This window comes from Rhinatrema bivittatum, chromosome 7 (genome assembly GCF_901001135.1).
Source record: "Rhinatrema bivittatum chromosome 7, aRhiBiv1.1, whole genome shotgun sequence".
Lineage (NCBI taxonomy): Eukaryota > Metazoa > Chordata > Amphibia > Gymnophiona > Rhinatrematidae > Rhinatrema > Rhinatrema bivittatum.
Genome location: NC_042621.1, coordinates 119220748 through 119238814, shown reverse-complemented (window position 1 = coordinate 119238814; position 18067 = coordinate 119220748). Strand labels below are relative to the sequence as shown.

General features: G+C 44.3%; 1 protein-coding gene across 5 annotated transcripts in view; it reads right to left on the bottom strand.

The window, feature by feature from the left end:
• The window catches only part of GBF1 (golgi brefeldin A resistant guanine nucleotide exchange factor 1), a 739811-nt gene that overhangs the window by 325945 nt on the left and 395799 nt on the right, over positions 1 to 18067 (bottom strand). For all 5 annotated transcript variants that reach the window (XM_029609015.1, XM_029609018.1, XM_029609019.1 and 2 more), the window contains one exon: positions 3161 to 3396. In XM_029609015.1, coding sequence (XP_029464875.1) covers positions 3161 to 3396 — 236 coding nt within the window. The remainder of the gene's footprint in view (positions 1 to 3160; positions 3397 to 18067) is intronic.

Sequence of the window (18067 nt, the reverse complement as noted above, 5' to 3'; positions counted from 1 at the left end):
CATGAGGTCCAAGATCGGGTAAAAGGAATCTTCCTTCTTTGGTACTATGAAGCAGATGGAATACTGGCCGGCGCCAAGCTCTTCCACTGGAACTGGGACAATGGCGCCCAACTGCCGGAGCCTGGTAAGGGTTTGGGCCACTGCCTCCCGCTTCAGGCATCCGCAAGGAGAGACTACATAAAGGTCCGGCAGATCTCGAGAAAATTCTAAAGCGTAACCATCTCGGATGATCTCGAGAACTCACTGGTCCGATGTGATCTTGACCCATTCCTCGAAAAATAGGGAAAGACGACCTCCTAGATTGGGGCCAGAGGAACGGGTCGACCATATCTCATTGGGGAGTGGGCTTCGGGGTGGCACGCTGAGAGGCCCCCTCGCGGAAGGGCCGGCGACCACGAAAGGGCTGAGACCAAGATTGAGACCTGGAAGGGTAATCCCTGGAAGCACCACCACGCGCCCTCGCGTCGCATACCTACGTTAGCCCCGAAAACGGAAACAGGAAGGCATAAACGCTCGTGATTGTTTCGGCCGGTCCTCAGGCAGCTTATGAACCTTGTTCTCACCCAAGGAATTAATGAGCTGCTCCAGGTCCTCGCCAAAAAGCAACTTACCCTTAAAGGGCAGAGTGCCCAACCACGCCTTGGACGATGGGTCCGCCTCGGGACCCATCGTCCCATTCCCGAAGGAGTAGCAATTTGTGCATAGGGTGAAAAGGAAAAGCACAAGCCGGAGCCCTAAGTCCTGCCAGGACCGGGTCTATATGCTTAGGTAGCGAGGCCGTAAGGGAATCGGCCAGGGGCCCTCGATCCCTCACTCCTGAAGGACAAAGGGAATGATGGGCTCCAACTCCTCTTTGTGAATTAAACGGAGAACCCTGGGGTCATCTCCACCATGTCCAGACTCTGATCCAGATCTGGGGTCCCCAGGGGTGCTGGAGAGTCCGGGAGAGGGGGGGCCCCCGGGACCACCTGCACCCGAACAGACACCTGTGCATCCGGAGGCACAGGAGCGAGTGGGGGGTCCCAATCGTGGAAATTTGGCAGGCGGGGGACAAGGTGAAAGATCCTCCTCCTGCAAGCTGGCCAGATAGAATTTGTGCATGAGGAGCACAAATTCTGAAGAAAAACGCGGCCTAGACTTGCCGGGGGGGGGGGGGGGGGATGGGAGGAGGGGTCAGGTACCTCTGCCTGGGGACTCACAGGACTCAAAACAGGGGGAGACCCTAAAAAATTCAGATCGTCAGCGCTAAGCAGCTCCGAATCGGGAGCTGCTGAAACCCCCAAAATGACCACCGTTCCTGCGGTTTGTCCACCCGGGAACAGCCTTGGCCACGCAATGAGAAGAGCAACCCCGGACTGAATTTGATCGCGCTGCCAGAGAGGGCCCTTCATCCCCCGGCAAACATGCTGAGCAGAACCCCTCGCGCGAGATACACATCGAGGTCTCTCCACAAGATAGGCAGCAGTGGGAGCGCCGCATAATCAATGAAGAAGCCGCGAGCTGCAGAGAAAATCAGCTGATTGCTGTAAGTGCTGAAAATGTGCTGCCGGGAAGAGCGGAGGCAGCAGACTGAACCCTGCACGCTCTTCTTCCAAAACCATCCTGGCTGCCGGCCCCCGACGACCAAAACAGTCTTGTTGTGAACCTTGTATATATATCTTTACCTTTTTTTTTTTTTTTTTTACACAGCATAAAAGTGGAAGCTGAGGAATACAGGATCCCTAAGGGAACTGCACTGGGGGGAGCTTCCTTGTCAAACAAAAGGCAGCCAGGGGAGGGAGAGTGACTGGACCACCAGTTTCACCCCCAATAGGATCACCAGGAACAGGGGCTTAGACTATGTCCACACAAGGGGCAAAGCCCCCCTAAGCCCCGCAAGAGCGTGGAGACAATACTGTCTCCTGAAAAACGAAATCAGAGCCAATTGCCATTTTTTTTTTAAACTGAACAAAAGAACAGTACTTGCTTGATCCTGTGATAGAAACTACCCAAATTGGGAAAAGGCTAACTAGCCAACATCAGGGAACTGCAGGGTGAGCTGATCCATCTGCTGGAGACAGACAAAAACTGAAGGGCAGCAGGGTAAGCTCTGTCCTGATATAGGATACCCTTTTCAATTTTAGTCTGTCTCCATCTGCTGGACAGGAGGCTCAACCCACGGTCTGGACTAATCCGGGTACATACAGGGAACTGAATATAATCAAGATGAATGGTCACATAACCTGCTGTGAGCAAATTGGTGAAGCTTCTCTAAAGTTCTAGAGCAGGGGTCAGCAATCCCTGGCAAGCAATAGCAATTTGCTAGCAAACCACTGATTCTCTTCCCCCAGCCTGAAGACCTCCCTAGACTACCAATCCCTCCCTGTGGTGGACCTCAATGGCAGGGAATAAGTTCAGGCCATAGACTAAGCCTATATGTGGACATAAACCCTGCCTCCTGCACAAACAAATTTAGGTGATTGGGCCTGACATTAGGGAATCGGCGATCAGCAGGGTTGGATGGAAATTAAGACAGAGGACTCACCCTTTCCTATAAGCATGATTTTGCTGGGATTTCAAACACTCAGCATGTCAACATCTCATGGAGATGTTGCTTTAATTTTTTTTGGCCAGAAAATGTTGCTCCAGTGCTTCCAAATAGTTTTGGAACAAATAAATGATCCTCTATTCCACCAACTCCCTCCTTTCTCCAAAAGCCAAATCCTGCATCTTGAAACTGACAAATCATTCTGTTAGCTGATCCCTTGAAATATTGTGAGAGATAAACACACATGATCTAAGGCAGATGTTAAATTTTCAGCCTTAGTGAGCAAATGATAAACAGAGTGGAGGGTATCACATCATGCTATTTAAGTGCATACCTGCTAAAGCCGAATGAGCATCTGACATTCCTTCATTTACCTGAATATATGCACTAGTGTCTTTTGGGACTGATTTAGTGTGCATTCTAGAGTTTATCCACATTGGTTGAGTACATGCTAAACTACCTCACCATGCATGCTAAGTTGTAGTGGATAGACCCATTGTATTTGTATGAAAAATTAAATGTTTTCAGTTTTAAAATTAGTTTAGAATACAGATATTGGAGACGCGTAATGAAAAGATGGCAAAGAACATCCCCCCGTCCCACCCAATGAAATGAAAATTCCTTGGAATATACCTGAGACTCAGAGGAGTTCTGCTCCAACGAGGTCCCAAACTCATGAGACGATGTTATTACAGGAAAAAAGTTAGCCTGGTCAAGGTCAGTGAGATCCTCCTTGGAAGTAGTCTGAGAGGAAAATTCCAGACCACTGTCTGTAGAAGGGCTGACAACAGCAGAGGTGGCTTCTGAGCTTCCAGAAGAGATGGGAGAGATGGCACTAGGAGCAGCAGCATCAATAAATGGAACGCCACCTATAAAACAGCCAGAGAGTGTACATCAGTCCTAGCAAGCACGTGCACAAGTTATTAAATATACCCCTCAGCAGGTAAAGAAATTTAGCTATTGAATAAAACTATCAGCTTACAGCTCATCCAAATGGATTGGTAAGACTATTACTGCACAACATAGGTTTGGACTATGGAATGAAAAAGAGAATAGGGTTTAGTAAAAAGAAAACTGCACCTACACTGAAATAAATAAGTGAAAAGAATTTTAAAAAATACGTCAGTTTAAAATTATCCTGATTAAGAGATACTGATTAAGTAATAATACAGTACTTGCCACATATATGAGCGGGTACATTCAAAAGGTAAGACAACAGGGTCAGTTAGGGCAGGTGATGCTGAAGACACAGCATTCTCAACAGTCCTGAGATAGGAGGAAAGGATCCCATACATCACACAACAGCAACAGCTAATAGCTTCTGGAGGGAGCCACAGTCTGCGGCCTCTGGCCAAAGTTTGTCACTGCAACGGTAGGGCTAGATAGGACGAGTAAAGAGGGAAAAAGCCTATGTAGTTGTAAATGAAAGCTCATGGCACTGAGGCTCCAATGGAGGCTGGCTCCAAATGAGCTGGAAGTTTAAAAAAAAAAAGCAGGGAGAAACTGCTGAGCAAACAAAAAAAATGTTGCTCATCTTTAACTGGTGCTCTCCATGGATAGCAGGATGAAGTTACACATATGACATCTGACAGTACCATGATTGAGCCTAGACCTTTCTACTCATGGGCATTAAGCACTGCACAGATGCTAGGTTCTCTGAGTCATATCAGACATTTGAATAAAAATATTTTGGAACTGCAAGAGGAGGTAGAAGAGTATGTGTGACCAACCATTCTGCTGTCCACAAAGATCACCAGTTACAGGTCAGCACTTTGTTTTCTTTGTGGACAAATAGGATGAATAAGTCACACATGTGGGGACTCCCAAGCTAAGAGCTGTCTTGAAGACTCATATCCATCTTCTTGACAATATGCCCAAAAAGAACTTTAGGGGGATGAACTTGAGCAAACGTTTTAAGTATTAAAGATTCCTTAGTACCAAATGACCAAATTTATCATCATGGCAAAAGTCAGTATCGAGGCAATAGTGAGATGCAACTGTGTGGACTGAACTCCATGCAGCTGCTCTACAAATTCCCCCAGTGAATTGAGAAGGAATCCAATGCTAGATTTTTCTGGGAGTCCCTTTTGAAGCAGAAAATTTAAATCTTGTTGTTGAAAGTGGTGGCAGACAAGTCCATCTATGGAAGTCCCAGCAGAAAAAGACAGTTTGCCATTTGCTGGTCTAGAGACCACTCATGAGGATCTAGGTTTTGGCTTTGTCTGTCTACTATGACATTCTCCTGTCCAGTAAGGTATGTGGCTCAGAGAATGGCTCCATTCCCGTCTGTATGGTTTCTTTGTATAATAGAAAAGAACCAGTACCTAGGGATATGCTGTTGTTTCAAAACAACCATAGCTCCTTTGTTTCCTGGGGTTTACATCCACCATCAACCAATTAAATCTTATGTTCCCCCATATTCTTCTTATTTTGATACCTACTCTGAATGGGTGAGGATTAAGTCCCAGAGAACATGGATGACCATTAAACCTCAATATGAATGGGGTGCACCTCTTTGGCAGACCATAACCTAATTCCCAGTGGGTCAGCGGCTTATGGTATTTGGTGAGGGAGAGTCTACACACTCTACCCACTAAGTCCAGTGGCCCTAGCCCCAGTCAGTGCCTCGTGGAGCTTCCCTGACTAGACCAAGAGACTCCAATTTTTCTGCCCCGGCAAGAGTGAGGGACAGCAGATGTTTTTAGCCAGTTAACCCCTTGGCTGCTCTAGAAGAGATGTGCAGCTCTCTGACAGGCCACAAGTCTGGTTCCCAGTGGGCAAGCAGCATGCAGCTTGTGACATTTAGTGGAGGAAAGTCTGCGCTCTCTGCCCAATAAGGCCGGTGATTCTGGCTCAAGCCAATGCCCCATGGGGCTTATTGAGTGGTCCTGGTGAATCCACTTTTCCTGCTACCCTGGGTCAGTAGAGTTTCATTTTCAGTTGTGGTACCTTTACATATGTTGTTATATTGCCAGGTGACACTAACCAGCCTGAGGTACTTAGAATGTGCAATTGAGGGACAGCCACCCAATTGATTCAAGTTGGAGCTTTTGTTTTTTATATCTGAAACCTACAGATCTTATGTTGTTTTAAAATGACTGCACATCCCTTCCAGTCCCCCCTCCCACTCGGGTTTGGTAAAGCTGAACAGGGCAAACTGATTGTCAGTTGTACTACAATAATCTTGTTGTACACTGGGTATAACAATGAAGGGAAAGTATGACAACTTGCTCATAGCTCCAGAAGGTTTATGTGATATATGGTCTCCTGAAGAGACGGGCAACCTTGAATTTGAAATCCTTGACTGTGTGCTCTCCAACCCACACTTCATGTGGTGTTATGAGGAATGACAGGTTATTAAGTTGTCCTTTTCAAGTCAAGAAAAGAAGGCTTTTAACTCCTTTGTTACTTGTATCTTATTGTTGTGTCCACCGCTGCCCGACATCTCCGCTCCGCCCATCTTGCCTCATTGGTGACTCCCTCCGGGGTTGATGGAAGGCTAGCTGCTGCGGCGTCTCCACATCATCCTCTTCCGGTGTTCCCGGACCAGCTCGACGCTGCAAGCTGCCATGTTGACCAGATGCCTAAGGGCACGCGCGGCCTGACTGATGTACCGGCGTAGGCGCGAACCTCAGGAACGTCCCCCTGAGATGATGTCATCAGCTCCAGATATTTAAGGTCTCAGTTTTCGCTAACAAGACGAGTTAGCAAGGGATAAGTTTACCTAGCTTCCTCCAGGTCGCTGCAAATGGGATTCGCTTTCTGCAAACCTAGCTACTCTGCCTTCTCTGATCTCACTAGAGGTACTTGCTCCTCGGGGGCCACGCCTTCTCTTTTTCTTTTCAGGTCACAGTCGGAACCGGTACTCGCTCCTCAAGGGCCTACGTCCCGGACCAGCCCCTGAATACCACTTCTGCTAAGAAGTCATCGCTGCTTACAACATTAGTGCGTTTCCATCTATCTCTCAGAGCTTTCCCTGGAACCAGGTACTTGCTCCTCGAGGGCCTAATGCATACCAACTCCTGGGCTGCCTCAAGAGACTATTGTGTGAGTGTTACCATCAAGGACTTGTTCCTGAACTCTGCATGTCTTGCCTATTCACCTTCTTAGTTTTTCTACAGCTCAGCCACCTTGGGATCGCTGTTCCAGTACCTGAGGGACTACAGCCCAGCCGGGATCTTCCAGCTCACTACTGCCACCTCTGGTGGTTTAACATATTGTCTAATAAAAGAACTAGTGTGTGTCTGTCTCCTACACTAAGCCTGACCAGTGGTCCTTCTTGGGATCTTCCCCGAGGGCGTGGTCACCTGCCACTGGTCCAAGGATCCACCCACAACTATTCTAAATAATAACAGATTGCTATATCCAGCAACTCTGTTAATAACAGATTGCTATCTCTCAGCTTTAACAACGGAGCTCTAATAACAGATTGCTAATTCACAGCTTTAACAACAGAGCTTTAGTAACACTTATATTGTAAGTTTTGATAGTTCTGATTATGATTTTGTGGAATCTGAGCATTGGGACACCATGAAGAGAAGATGCCATGTAACTCAACATACTGAGAGTTCTGTGAGCTGGACAAACCTGGTGCTACCAGGTGTACAAACTATAATTGCACAGGACAGCACATCGTGGGGGGAGGGGGGGGGGGTTTCAGCAGCAGCATGGTGAAAGTGAGGAAGGGGCTCAAAAATAGAGGAAAAAAGAAGAGGCCTGTGTGGCCACCAGTGAACCCTATCCCATAAGCCAAGGCCTATTTAGATTTAGATTTATTAGGTTTTATATACCATTACTAAGGACCCATCGTAACGGTTCAAAACAAAAATAAAACATCCTGCTTTATCAAATACATCATTGATAAACCTAAAATACATCATTGATAATCCTAAAATACATCATAAATACCTAAAATACATCAATTATAAATCTAAAATATATCATAGTTGAGTTTAAAAAATACATCTTAAGTAATCCTAAAAATACTTCATAATAAAAAATAAAAATAACAGAGTACAATATAATTAATCTAAAAGAAATTAGTCAAGTTCAAATCTAAAACATATATGATCTTGAAACTATTGACAACTCCTCAGCAAAAAGTAATGGTTAAACAAGTCACCACGTTTAACATGTTCATCACCCCACTTTCAAACAAGGATGCCGTCATCAAACTGCCAGGGACAGAAAATTAAAACAAGGATCATTTAGAATTGGCTTGAGAAAGCCTCACTAAAAAGCCAGGTTTTGAGGTCTCTCTTAAACCGCTTATAGTTGGACTCTAGCCTAATTGCTGTCGGTAACAAATTCCAAATTTTGGGCCCTGCCAAAGACGAGCTCTAATTCTCACCTGATTCAAGTGGGCTGATTGCTCTGATTGTTTGCAGAGCACAAATTTCTTTGGGGCACATCTAGTTTAATGGCAGCATTCAGCCAATCCACCTGTTCGCTATAAATCAACTTATGCAAAATACAGATTGATTTAAATTTCACCCGGCATTCAATTGGAAGCCAGTATAGGTTAATTAATATAGGGGTAATATGTTCAGTTTTCTTTAAACCAGTTAAAATTCTTGCAGCCACATTCTGCAAAGCTTGCAATGGGCGAGTGGTGGAAGTGGGACCCATCTCATCAGCAGCAAAAAAAAGAGAAGAGGCCCATGCACTACCTGACTGGGAGCAGAAGAAGAGGAAGCCTGTTTGGCTGCTCCTTCTCCTCTGCCAGCCCCAGTGAGGCTGCCAGTGAAAAGAAGGAGCCTGCCTGGATTGCATGTGTGTGAGAGAGAATTGGAGCCTGCCTGGATTTCGTGTGTGAGTGTGTGTGTGTGAGCATAGGAGCCTACCTTGGAGTGTGTGTGTGTTTCAGGACCTGGGAGTCTGCCCTGGGGATGTGTGTGTCTGTGAGAGAGAGAATGAGGTTGCTGGTGGATCCTAACCTGAAAGCAGCCGAAGTGAAGAGGAAGGCCCAGGGCTTCTGGTGAATCCCTACCAAAGAGCTGGAGATGCCCAGGTGTATATGAGAGGAGCATGTGTGTGTATATAAAAGAAAGAGGAGAAAAACAAGTTTTGCTTCCCATAAACAGTTTTCCATAAATAGCAGGATGAATTAGCCATGCACAACTTGGAGCTGTCTCTCAAAGTCAGTTAATGTTTTTATACACCAAGCATGCACAAGCATTCCCGTGTGATTGTAGGTTCCAGAACTCTCTTCAGTCAGTAACAAAGCTAGTTGATTCGATTCCAGTTGTTGCTGTCCAGGAATGAGGGGTAGGTTTCACATGACTAATTCATCCTGATATCTATGGAAAAAAAACATTTACAGTAGGCAAAACTTGTTTTTTTCTGTCAATAAGCAGGCTGAATTAGCCATGCTCAATGAGGACTCCCAAGCTTAGGGGTGCAATAAATTATTTTTTTTTTCCCCTTGCAACATGGACTCCTTTTCAGACAGCTTGCTAAGATGAAGTGGCGCAATTGCAGACTGCTGCTCTCAATGAACTGTCAAGCTGCCACGGCTTTATCCAGGCAGTATTACGAGGTGAAGGTATGGATAGATGACCAAGTGGCAGGTTTGCATATATCTTCTATAGCAATGTTATTCAAGTGAGCAATTGATGCTGCTATGGCATGCACTTGATGTGCCTTACAAACTGGGTTTGTAAGGAGGAGGGAGCGTATAGTGTAACAGGTCATGATCCAGTTAGGAAGTGTCCCCTTTGCCACTGGGGTTCCTAGCCTGTTTGGGTTGTAAGAAACGAACTGAGTTCCTTTCCTATAAGTCTGAGTTCTTCTTTTATAATAAGCTACAGCTCGTTTACAATCGAGTGTGTGAAGTAGCTTTTCATTTTCATTCTTGGGTGGTTTTAGGAAGAATATCAGGAGTGAAATGGTCTGATTTAAGTGGAATGGTGATACTACTTTTGGTAAGAACTTTGGATGGGGATGAAGTGCTACTTTATCATGGAAGAATTGGAGATGGGGTGGAAAATGAATTAAGGCCTGGATCTAACTTATTCTGCGTGATGAAGTTACTGCCACCAAAATGATTACTTTCCAGGTGAGGAATTTCAGTGAAACTGAATCTAATGGTTCAAACAGAGTCTTCATTAGAGATGATAGGACTAAATTGTTGTCCCAAGGAACCAGGGGACATTTAACTGGTGGTCAAAGATGAATAAGTCCCTTCATGAAGCAGGAAATTAGCGGGTGTATGGAGATTGAAGGTCTGTTTTTCTGGCTATGTTATGCTACTATGGTGCTTAGGTGTACTCTTACCGAAATGACTGCTAGTCCAGTTAGAGAAAGATGGTGTAAGTAAGAAAATAAGTGTCTAGGTTCGCAGGTGAACGATTAAGTGAATGCTGTGTGTGCCAATTTGAGTAGTGATGCCATTTAAATGCGTAATTACAGCGAGTGGATGGTTTTCTTGCAAATAGAAGGACTTCTTGAATGGAATTTGTAAGGTTCCAGTGCGCTAAAGCCTCACGTTCAACATTCATGTGGTGACATTTAGGTTTATATGTAATAAATGGAGAAGGGATCCCACTTCCTGCGTTAACAGCTCTGGATTGCTCCCGAGATGTTGTGGAGGTGAAATTGAGTACTGTATGAGATATGCATATCATGGCTGCCTTGGCCAAGCAGGGGTTATGAGAATCATTTTGGCCTGATCCCGTATGCATTTTTGTACTGTCTTGGGGATTAGATATAGCGGAGGAAACGCATAGAGTAGAATTTTTTTCAGGATAATGGGAACGTATCTGGCACCTCTCAGTGGAGGCTGGGTCAAATGAACAGAAACTGTGAATTTTCCTTTTGTTCTCTGTGGTGAAGAGATTTATCCAGGGTTGATACCATCGGTCAAACAAGTCGTCTGCTACTGTCTGAGCAAGTGCCATTCGTGTGGATGAAATATTCTGCTGAGGTGGTCTGCCCCACATTTGCAATGACTGGCTTGAACTGCCCAGTTCCATATTTGTAAAGCTTCTTTGCACAGGGACCATGATCCTGTGCCACCTTGGTTGTTAACCGAACATTACAACTTGGTTGCCCATGTGGCTCATCAAAGCCATTCCCTTAAGGTGGTATTTGAACGCCCTTAGAGCATTCCCCATGGCTCTGAATTCTAATAGACTGATGGAGTAGGAACACTTCATCATTCCATGATTCCAAAGGCCTTGCATTTTGTACTGGAGGAGGTGAGCACCCCATTCCAGTGTAGAAGTGTCTGTTAAGATCAGTTGGTATGGAATTGGATGTAAGGGGCAGCCTTATTCCAATATGTTTGTCTGTAGCCACATTGTATTTCCTGTGCCATTGAGTTATTTGAAATCATGTTGATAGAGGTTGAAGAAATTGGCACCACTGGCTTTTTAGACCCTACTGTAATTGGTGCATATGGACTCGTGTTAAGGGAACCTGTGAGTGTGACTTCAGTGCCAGGAAAAATCATGGAAACTGTTATAAAGAATAAAATCACAAATATTTAGATAGACATGGTTTGATGGGACACAGCCAGCATGGATTTACCCAAGGGAAATCTTGCCTCACAAATCATGTGGACAAAGGTGAATCAGTAGATGTGATGTATTTGGATTTTCAGAAGGCGTTCAACAAAGCCCCGCATGAGAGGCTTCTAAGAAAACCAAAAAGTCATGGTATCCCTATGACTTTTGTGGACTGAAGTTAGTTAAAAGACAGGAAACAGAGAGTAGGATTAAATGGTCAGTTTCTACAGTGGAAAAAGGTAAACAGTGGAGTGCCTCAGGGATCTGTTCTTAGACCGGTGCTTTTTAATATATTTATAAATGATCTGGAAAGGGGTACAGTGAGTGAGATGTTCAAATTTGCAGATGTTAAATCTCAAGCTGATTGTGATAAATTGCAGGAGGATTTTGCGAGACTGGAAGATTGGGCATCCAAATGGCAGATGAAATTTAATGTGGACAAGGGCAAAGTGAAGCATATAGGGAAAAATAACCTTTGCTGTAGTTACACAATGTTAGGTTCTATCTTAGAAGTTACCACCCACCCAGGAAAGAGATCTAGGCGTCATAGTGCATAAATCACTGAAAGTGTCGGCCCAGTGTGCTGTGGCAATCAAAAAAGCAAACAGAATGTTAGAAATTATTAAAAAGGGAATGGAAAATAAAACGGAGGATATTATAATGCCTCTGTCTCACTCCACGGTGAGATCGTACCTTGAATACTGTTGTGCAGTTCTGTTCACTGTATCTCAAAAAAGATATAGCTGCACTGGAGAAAGTGCAGAGAAGGGCGACCAAAATAAGGGGCATGGAACAACTCCCCTATGAAGAAAGGATAGCGTTAGAGCTGTTCAATTCGGAGAAGAGACGACTGAGGGGGGATATGATAGAAGTCTACAAAATCATGAAAGGACTTGAACAAGTTAATGTAAATCGCTTATTTATTCTCTCAGATAACAGAAGGACCAGGGGGCACTCCATGAAGTTAGCAATTAGTTCATTTAAGAAAAATCAAAGAAAATTCTTCTTCACTCAGTGCATAATTAAGCTCTGGAATTCATTGCCAGAGAATGTGGTTACAGCAGCTAGTGTAACTGGATTTTAAAAAGGTTTGGATAAGTTCCTAGAGGATAAATCCAGAAACTGCTATGACGATAATTAATAAGCAATAATAGCTTCTGATCTATCTAATGTTTGGGTATTTGCCGGGTACTTGTGACTTGGATTGGCCACTGAGCTTGATGGACCCTTGGTCTGACCCAGTATGGCATATCTTATGTTTTTATAAACTGCGTGTACAGCTGTTGCCACGTGACCAAGTATTAGCAGTATATGGTGAACTGCTGTAGACTTGCGTTGTAGAAGTCTTTTTGCTATGATGCAAAGTTTCAGTGCCCTCTTGCGAGGGAGCTAAGCCTTGGTTCTGATCGAGTCTATTTGTGCTCCTATGAACTGGAGTTGCTGTGTTGGTTGGAGCATCAATTTTTCGTATTCTCCAGGCAGCGAACAGTCATCTCAGTGTGAGAACATAGTGAGCGTTCATTCGATGTCACTATTAACCGATCATTGAGATAAGGAAAGAGGTGTATCTGGAACAACATTGATGTACCACAGCCACTGCTAGACATTTTGTGAAGACTCTTGGTGCAGATGAGAGTCCAAAGGGGAGAACTTTGTATTGGTAGTGAATCTGTCCAGCCCTGAAACAGAGGTAGCACCAACAGACGGAGTGGATAGAGACATGTGCATATGCATCCTTTAGGTCAAGAGAGCACATCCAGTTGTTGGGCTGGATGAAGGGTAATATAATACCCAAGGTTGTCATTTTGAATTTTTCTCGATGCAGATGCTTGTTTAGTGATCTCAGGTCAAGGATCAGGTGAATATCTCCCATTTTTGGGGGGATAAGGAAGTAATGTAATACCCCTTGTTGTAATCCTAAAATGGTATCTCCCATGTCGCGTTCTGTTGAGAGTAATTTGTTCACTTCTTGAGTTAGAAGAGATACATGGTTGGGATTCATGAGTGGGTGTGCTGAATAGGATAATCCTGGTTGGTGCAGGAAGTTGAGATGGTAACCTGTGCGAATGATTTAGAGGACCCATTGGTCCAAGGTTATTTCTATCCAGGAAGATCTGAATTCTGCCCCCAACCGGAGTTAGTGGCTGTGGCAATGGACTGGCTAAAAACCTTGTTGTTTTGAAGGAGATTGTGCCTGTGACTTCTGTGTTTGTCAGTTGGTCTGGTATCCCCTTTGTTGAACAGATTGCTGTTGTTGGCATGGTTGTTGGTATGCGGGCAGATGGTAGGGTTGATATGTCCAGTATGGTCTACAAGGATAGTATGAATATTTAAACCAAGGGAAGTAGTGTTGGTTACTCCCTCCCGGCTTGCTCTGTGTTGATAAAGAATGGACAATAATATTCTGCTCCTTTAGTTGAGCGACTGTTTCTTTTAACTTCTTCCCGAATAAGTGATCTCCAAGCAAAAGAGATCAGCAAGCTTTTCATGGACATCTTCCCTAATGCCACTTGCATGCAACCAAGCTATTCTTCTAGCACCAATGGAAGCTGCTGACATTCTGGCTGTAGTGTCGAACACTTTGCAGACTAAGTGGAGCAACTGTCATAAACCTTCATCTAGATCGTAATGAGGCTGTGTGATCTGCTCACCTGATTCTGACCTGATTTATTTATTTAAATTCTTTTAATATGCCGATGCTCAAGACAAGTCTTATCGTACCGGTTTACAGTAGAACCAGGGGAAACCATTTAACTACATGAGAGAAAGTTACAATGAACAGGGAGTACAATTCAGGATATTTAAGCGAGAGAGAAAAAAGTTTAACACAACATACCTAAAAGTAATGCAGGATAGTACAAATCAATTGATTAGAATGGAGAGCTCAATTAACATTTAATATAAATAAGTAATTCGAACATAACAGTTTAGATACTTGGCAGCAGAGGCATCATACTGGGGCAATGACCTGGGCCAGGAATGGGGCAGGGGAAGAGGTTATAGGCGAGGAGGAAAGGTGATGGGAGTGGAGTAGGATACATTGCTAGTTGGGTAGTGTCTCATCAAGGGAATGCTTGTGAGAACAGCCAAGTTTTCAGTTTTTTTCTAAAGGAGAGATGGTATTGTTCCTGGCGTATATATGGGGGTAATGAGTTCCATTGATGTGGATATATGGTTTCAGATTTTGCACACACTCATATAGTATTGGACCATGTAGAACTGATGACTTTCAATTCTTGCCATTAGCATGGTTCTCTGGAAGAGCTTTTTACCAAAGTCATCTAGCAATTTGTGGTCTTTACCTGGTGGTATATTGGAATATAGTGTTTTCTTCTTAGCCTTTTTCATTGCTGATTCGACTATCGATTTGTGTGGTAGTTGCACCACTCCATATCCAGGGTTTGTTTTTTTTTTAAACAGAATTTTAAATCAACCTTTCTAGCTGTTACTAGTTCTGAGAAAGGGGTTTCCCATTTCTTTAATAGCACCATGCTGAGCACATTGTGAGATGATAGCGTAGAAGGGTCTGTTGGAATTTCTAATTTTGAGTAGCCCTATGACCTCTGTTCGAGGGACTGGTTCTTTTCTCACCCCCAATTTGAGGGCAGTACCCACTTTCTTGACAAACCTGGAGTAAGTTAGGCCCTCTGGAGGTGATGTGTGCTCTGGCAGTTCTTCGGGGGATCAGACAGTAATCCTGTGGAAATGCCTGGAGACTCCCCTGGTGAATGTTCAAATGATGGGTATGTAAATGGGGAACAAGGCAGTGAACATTCCTTTGACGGCATAGTAGGAGGAGGTAATTCTTCTGATAAGAGGTGAAGATGGTGCGGAAGAAGAGAAGGAAGGAGATGTAGGCAGTGAGACATAAAAACAACAAAATGAAGGCAAAAAAGGACCAAATGGTCCATCCAATCTGACCACCAAGCTTATAGTAGTATCTGCCACACCATGCAGGTTACCTCCCATGCTTATCAGTTTTCCAGACCTTAAAAAGTCAGGGCCCTCATTGGTTGCTGTATGAATTCAATTCCCCTTTACCCCTTCCTGTGGAAGCAAGGAGTTGCATCAAAAGTATCAGGCTTATTGGTTAAGGGTAGTAACAGCCACATCAGAAAATTACCCCCATGCTTATTTGTTCCCCAGACCGTAACAGTCGGTGGCCCTCATTGGTTGCTGTTTGAATCCAATTCCCCTTTTCCCCCTGCTGTTGAAACAGAAAGCATGATGAAGTTGCATCAACTGTATCAAGGCTTATTGGTTAAGGAAAGTAACCACCACACCAGCAAGTTACTCCCATGCACTCTTTTCTTCATTTCCATCCTCTAGCCTTTAGGGATCCACAGTGTTTATCCCATGTCCCTTTGTATTCTTTTACTGTTTTTGTCTTCACCACCTCCTGCAGTGCACCTGGCATCATCTTTTCAACTGCTTGAATAATTGGATACGCTGGCAGAAAAGATGGAAGTAGTGCCTGAGGAAAGAGATTAGAGAACAAACCTCATAATATCTGTGATTTGTTCAACTGCTTGTTGCAATCTTGGCCCTGGTGATAGCTGAAGAAGCATCTACTTTGGGGATCAAACTTTGGTCAGCGTCCAAGCCCGGTGGAGTTGGAATGGGAATGATCAGGCTAATTGGATCTGGTGCTTGAAGGCAGTTGTCCTTTTGCCATAAGGTAGGGGTTAGCATCAATCTAGGAGTAGTGGTTGGCAGTGAAAACATCAGATAGAAGGCCTGATAGTTTCCCAAAGGTAACCTGGGTGTAGTTATTGCTGCCTGTAAGATATCTTCCTCCATGCCTTTTTGTAGTATCTGGGTTGATTGATGGGAAGAATTGGGTCTATATGGTGGCTAGTGATGCTATATGGTGTGATTGTGATGCTTCATGACTTGTGTGTTTCTTCTCTTTTGACGATTTTCATCTATCAGTGCATGCGGTGACTTCTGCATTGTTTGATGCAACACTGCCTTTCTTGTGCAGCCCATCTTGCAGCATTTGTGTGCTGTAGCGGTAAGATCACCATGAGTTGTGGAGGGTGTGCCATTTATTTTATGTGCACTGTGCACTTTAGGTGCGCCTTGCGGTCTAGGCACGTTGTGTGTTACGAGCGATTTCAGTATGGGTGCCTGCTTCATTTGCGTTGTGATGCTCTGAGGAGGGTACCTCGCTTTCAGCGCAGTTGGCCTCTCTGATGGTTCTTGAGGCTGAGTGTGCCGCTTCTTAGGCTATAAGTCATCCTTCTTAGTCAGTAAAGTATGGGAGTACTTTCTTTTCTCTCCCTCTGTACTTCAGCTGCTGCCCGAGGAGGTGTTTCCCTTTGAAGACTTGGTCTCCATCTGGAGTTGAGCTATTTTGTCAGCCCTCTACTTTTGAGCTGTTGGGGACATGTGGCCACAGTTTCTACAATTTGCCTGGTCATGTTCTGGGCCTAGGCACAAGTAGCAGTAATTATGGCCATCTGTGAGGGACATTATGCGTCCATACGAGCAGTATTTGAAGCTGGATGGTTGTGAGGCATTGGTAGCACTGAAAAGTGCTTTTGGTAAGTCGCTAAGAGCGATTAAAGAAAGTTAGAACAAATAATGAGAAACTGAATCTCCTACAACCATGCAAAGCACGGATGAAAAAAAGACTGAGGAGAGTTCTGTCACCTACAATCGTGCGGGAATGCCCGTGCATACTCAGTTTACAAAAAACTAACTCTGAGACAGCTCCGCATTGTGACACTTGATGACTTTACCCACTGAGCATGGCTAATTCAGCCTGCTTATCGATGGAAAAAGTTTGAACACCCTACTCCCATTAACCTATGACAATCTCAGGGAAAATTGAAAGTTCCCAGGTATGGAGAGCGCAAATTTTTTTTAGCCTTATTAATTTTTATTTCAGGTATTATTGGATATATCTGTTTTGAAATATTTTATTAGTGTTTGGGAAATTAAAAAAAAATAATTGTATATGGAGAGGCCAATATTCAGTGGGCTGTTTAGAGGTCAAGTTATCTGGCTAAAGTAAGCCAGATAACTTGTCCAGTATATTCAGTGGAATAAACATTTAGGGGTAGATTTTCAAAAAGTGAGCGCATGTTATAAAATTCCAAGTCGGTGTGCGCAAGGGGGGGGGGGGTATAATTTTGCAAATACATGCAGCGACACATCGGGGCCTTCCCCAGTTCCCTCCCAGTCTGCTCCTTCCCCTATCCTGCCCTCCCCCTATGCTAGCTACCCCTAATTTTTGTATTTTACCTTTTGCTCCTATCAAGAAGTAGGAGGGCGCATGATCCCCTGGCACAGCAGCAAAAGGCTGCTGAACCGGGTGCCTCTAGCCCCGCCCCACCCCCAGACCACCCACTTTTAAAGCTCAGGCACTTACACCCATCCTGGGGTTTACGCGCTTGGTCGGGCCCATTGGAAAATGGGTCTAGCGTGCAAACCCCAGGATTTATGCATGCTGGGGTTTTAAAAATCTACCCCTTAGTATGTAAGTAAGCTTCCAGTGATCCCAGCAGAGGGTCCACATCCACTTTTGGAGGTAAAGAGTGGGTGGAGGTAGAGAGGAAGGATATATTTTTAGCAGGCGGGGGGAGGGGGGGAGCCCAGGCTGGTGGCGACTGTCTTAGGAAATTTTTCAATTGCCAAGTTGTGGGACACCCAAGGGGGAGGGGGGTAGAAACATGTGGCGATGGGAGGTAGGTATCAGGCCAGGAGGCCCGCAAATTTTTTTATTTTTTTTTTAAGATGCACTACTTACCCAGATATTTCTGAAGATATTGGGATTCTGTTTTTTCACTGTTGCACTACATAGAGTCTGGCTTGTTGTAGTTGCTATTTCTGTTTTTGCCTGTATGTGTCTATTTATACTTCACAGTTGCTTTATTCTGATTTTTGGGGAGTGCCTGTTTGAATTCTGCATGTGTGACTGAGGTTAGCTATTTTCCTAATAGGAACTATATTGATATTTTAGAGCCTGGCATAAAATTTGCAGTGATGCCTTTTCATAGGTAGGTTTGATATTGTTTAATTGCTGGAA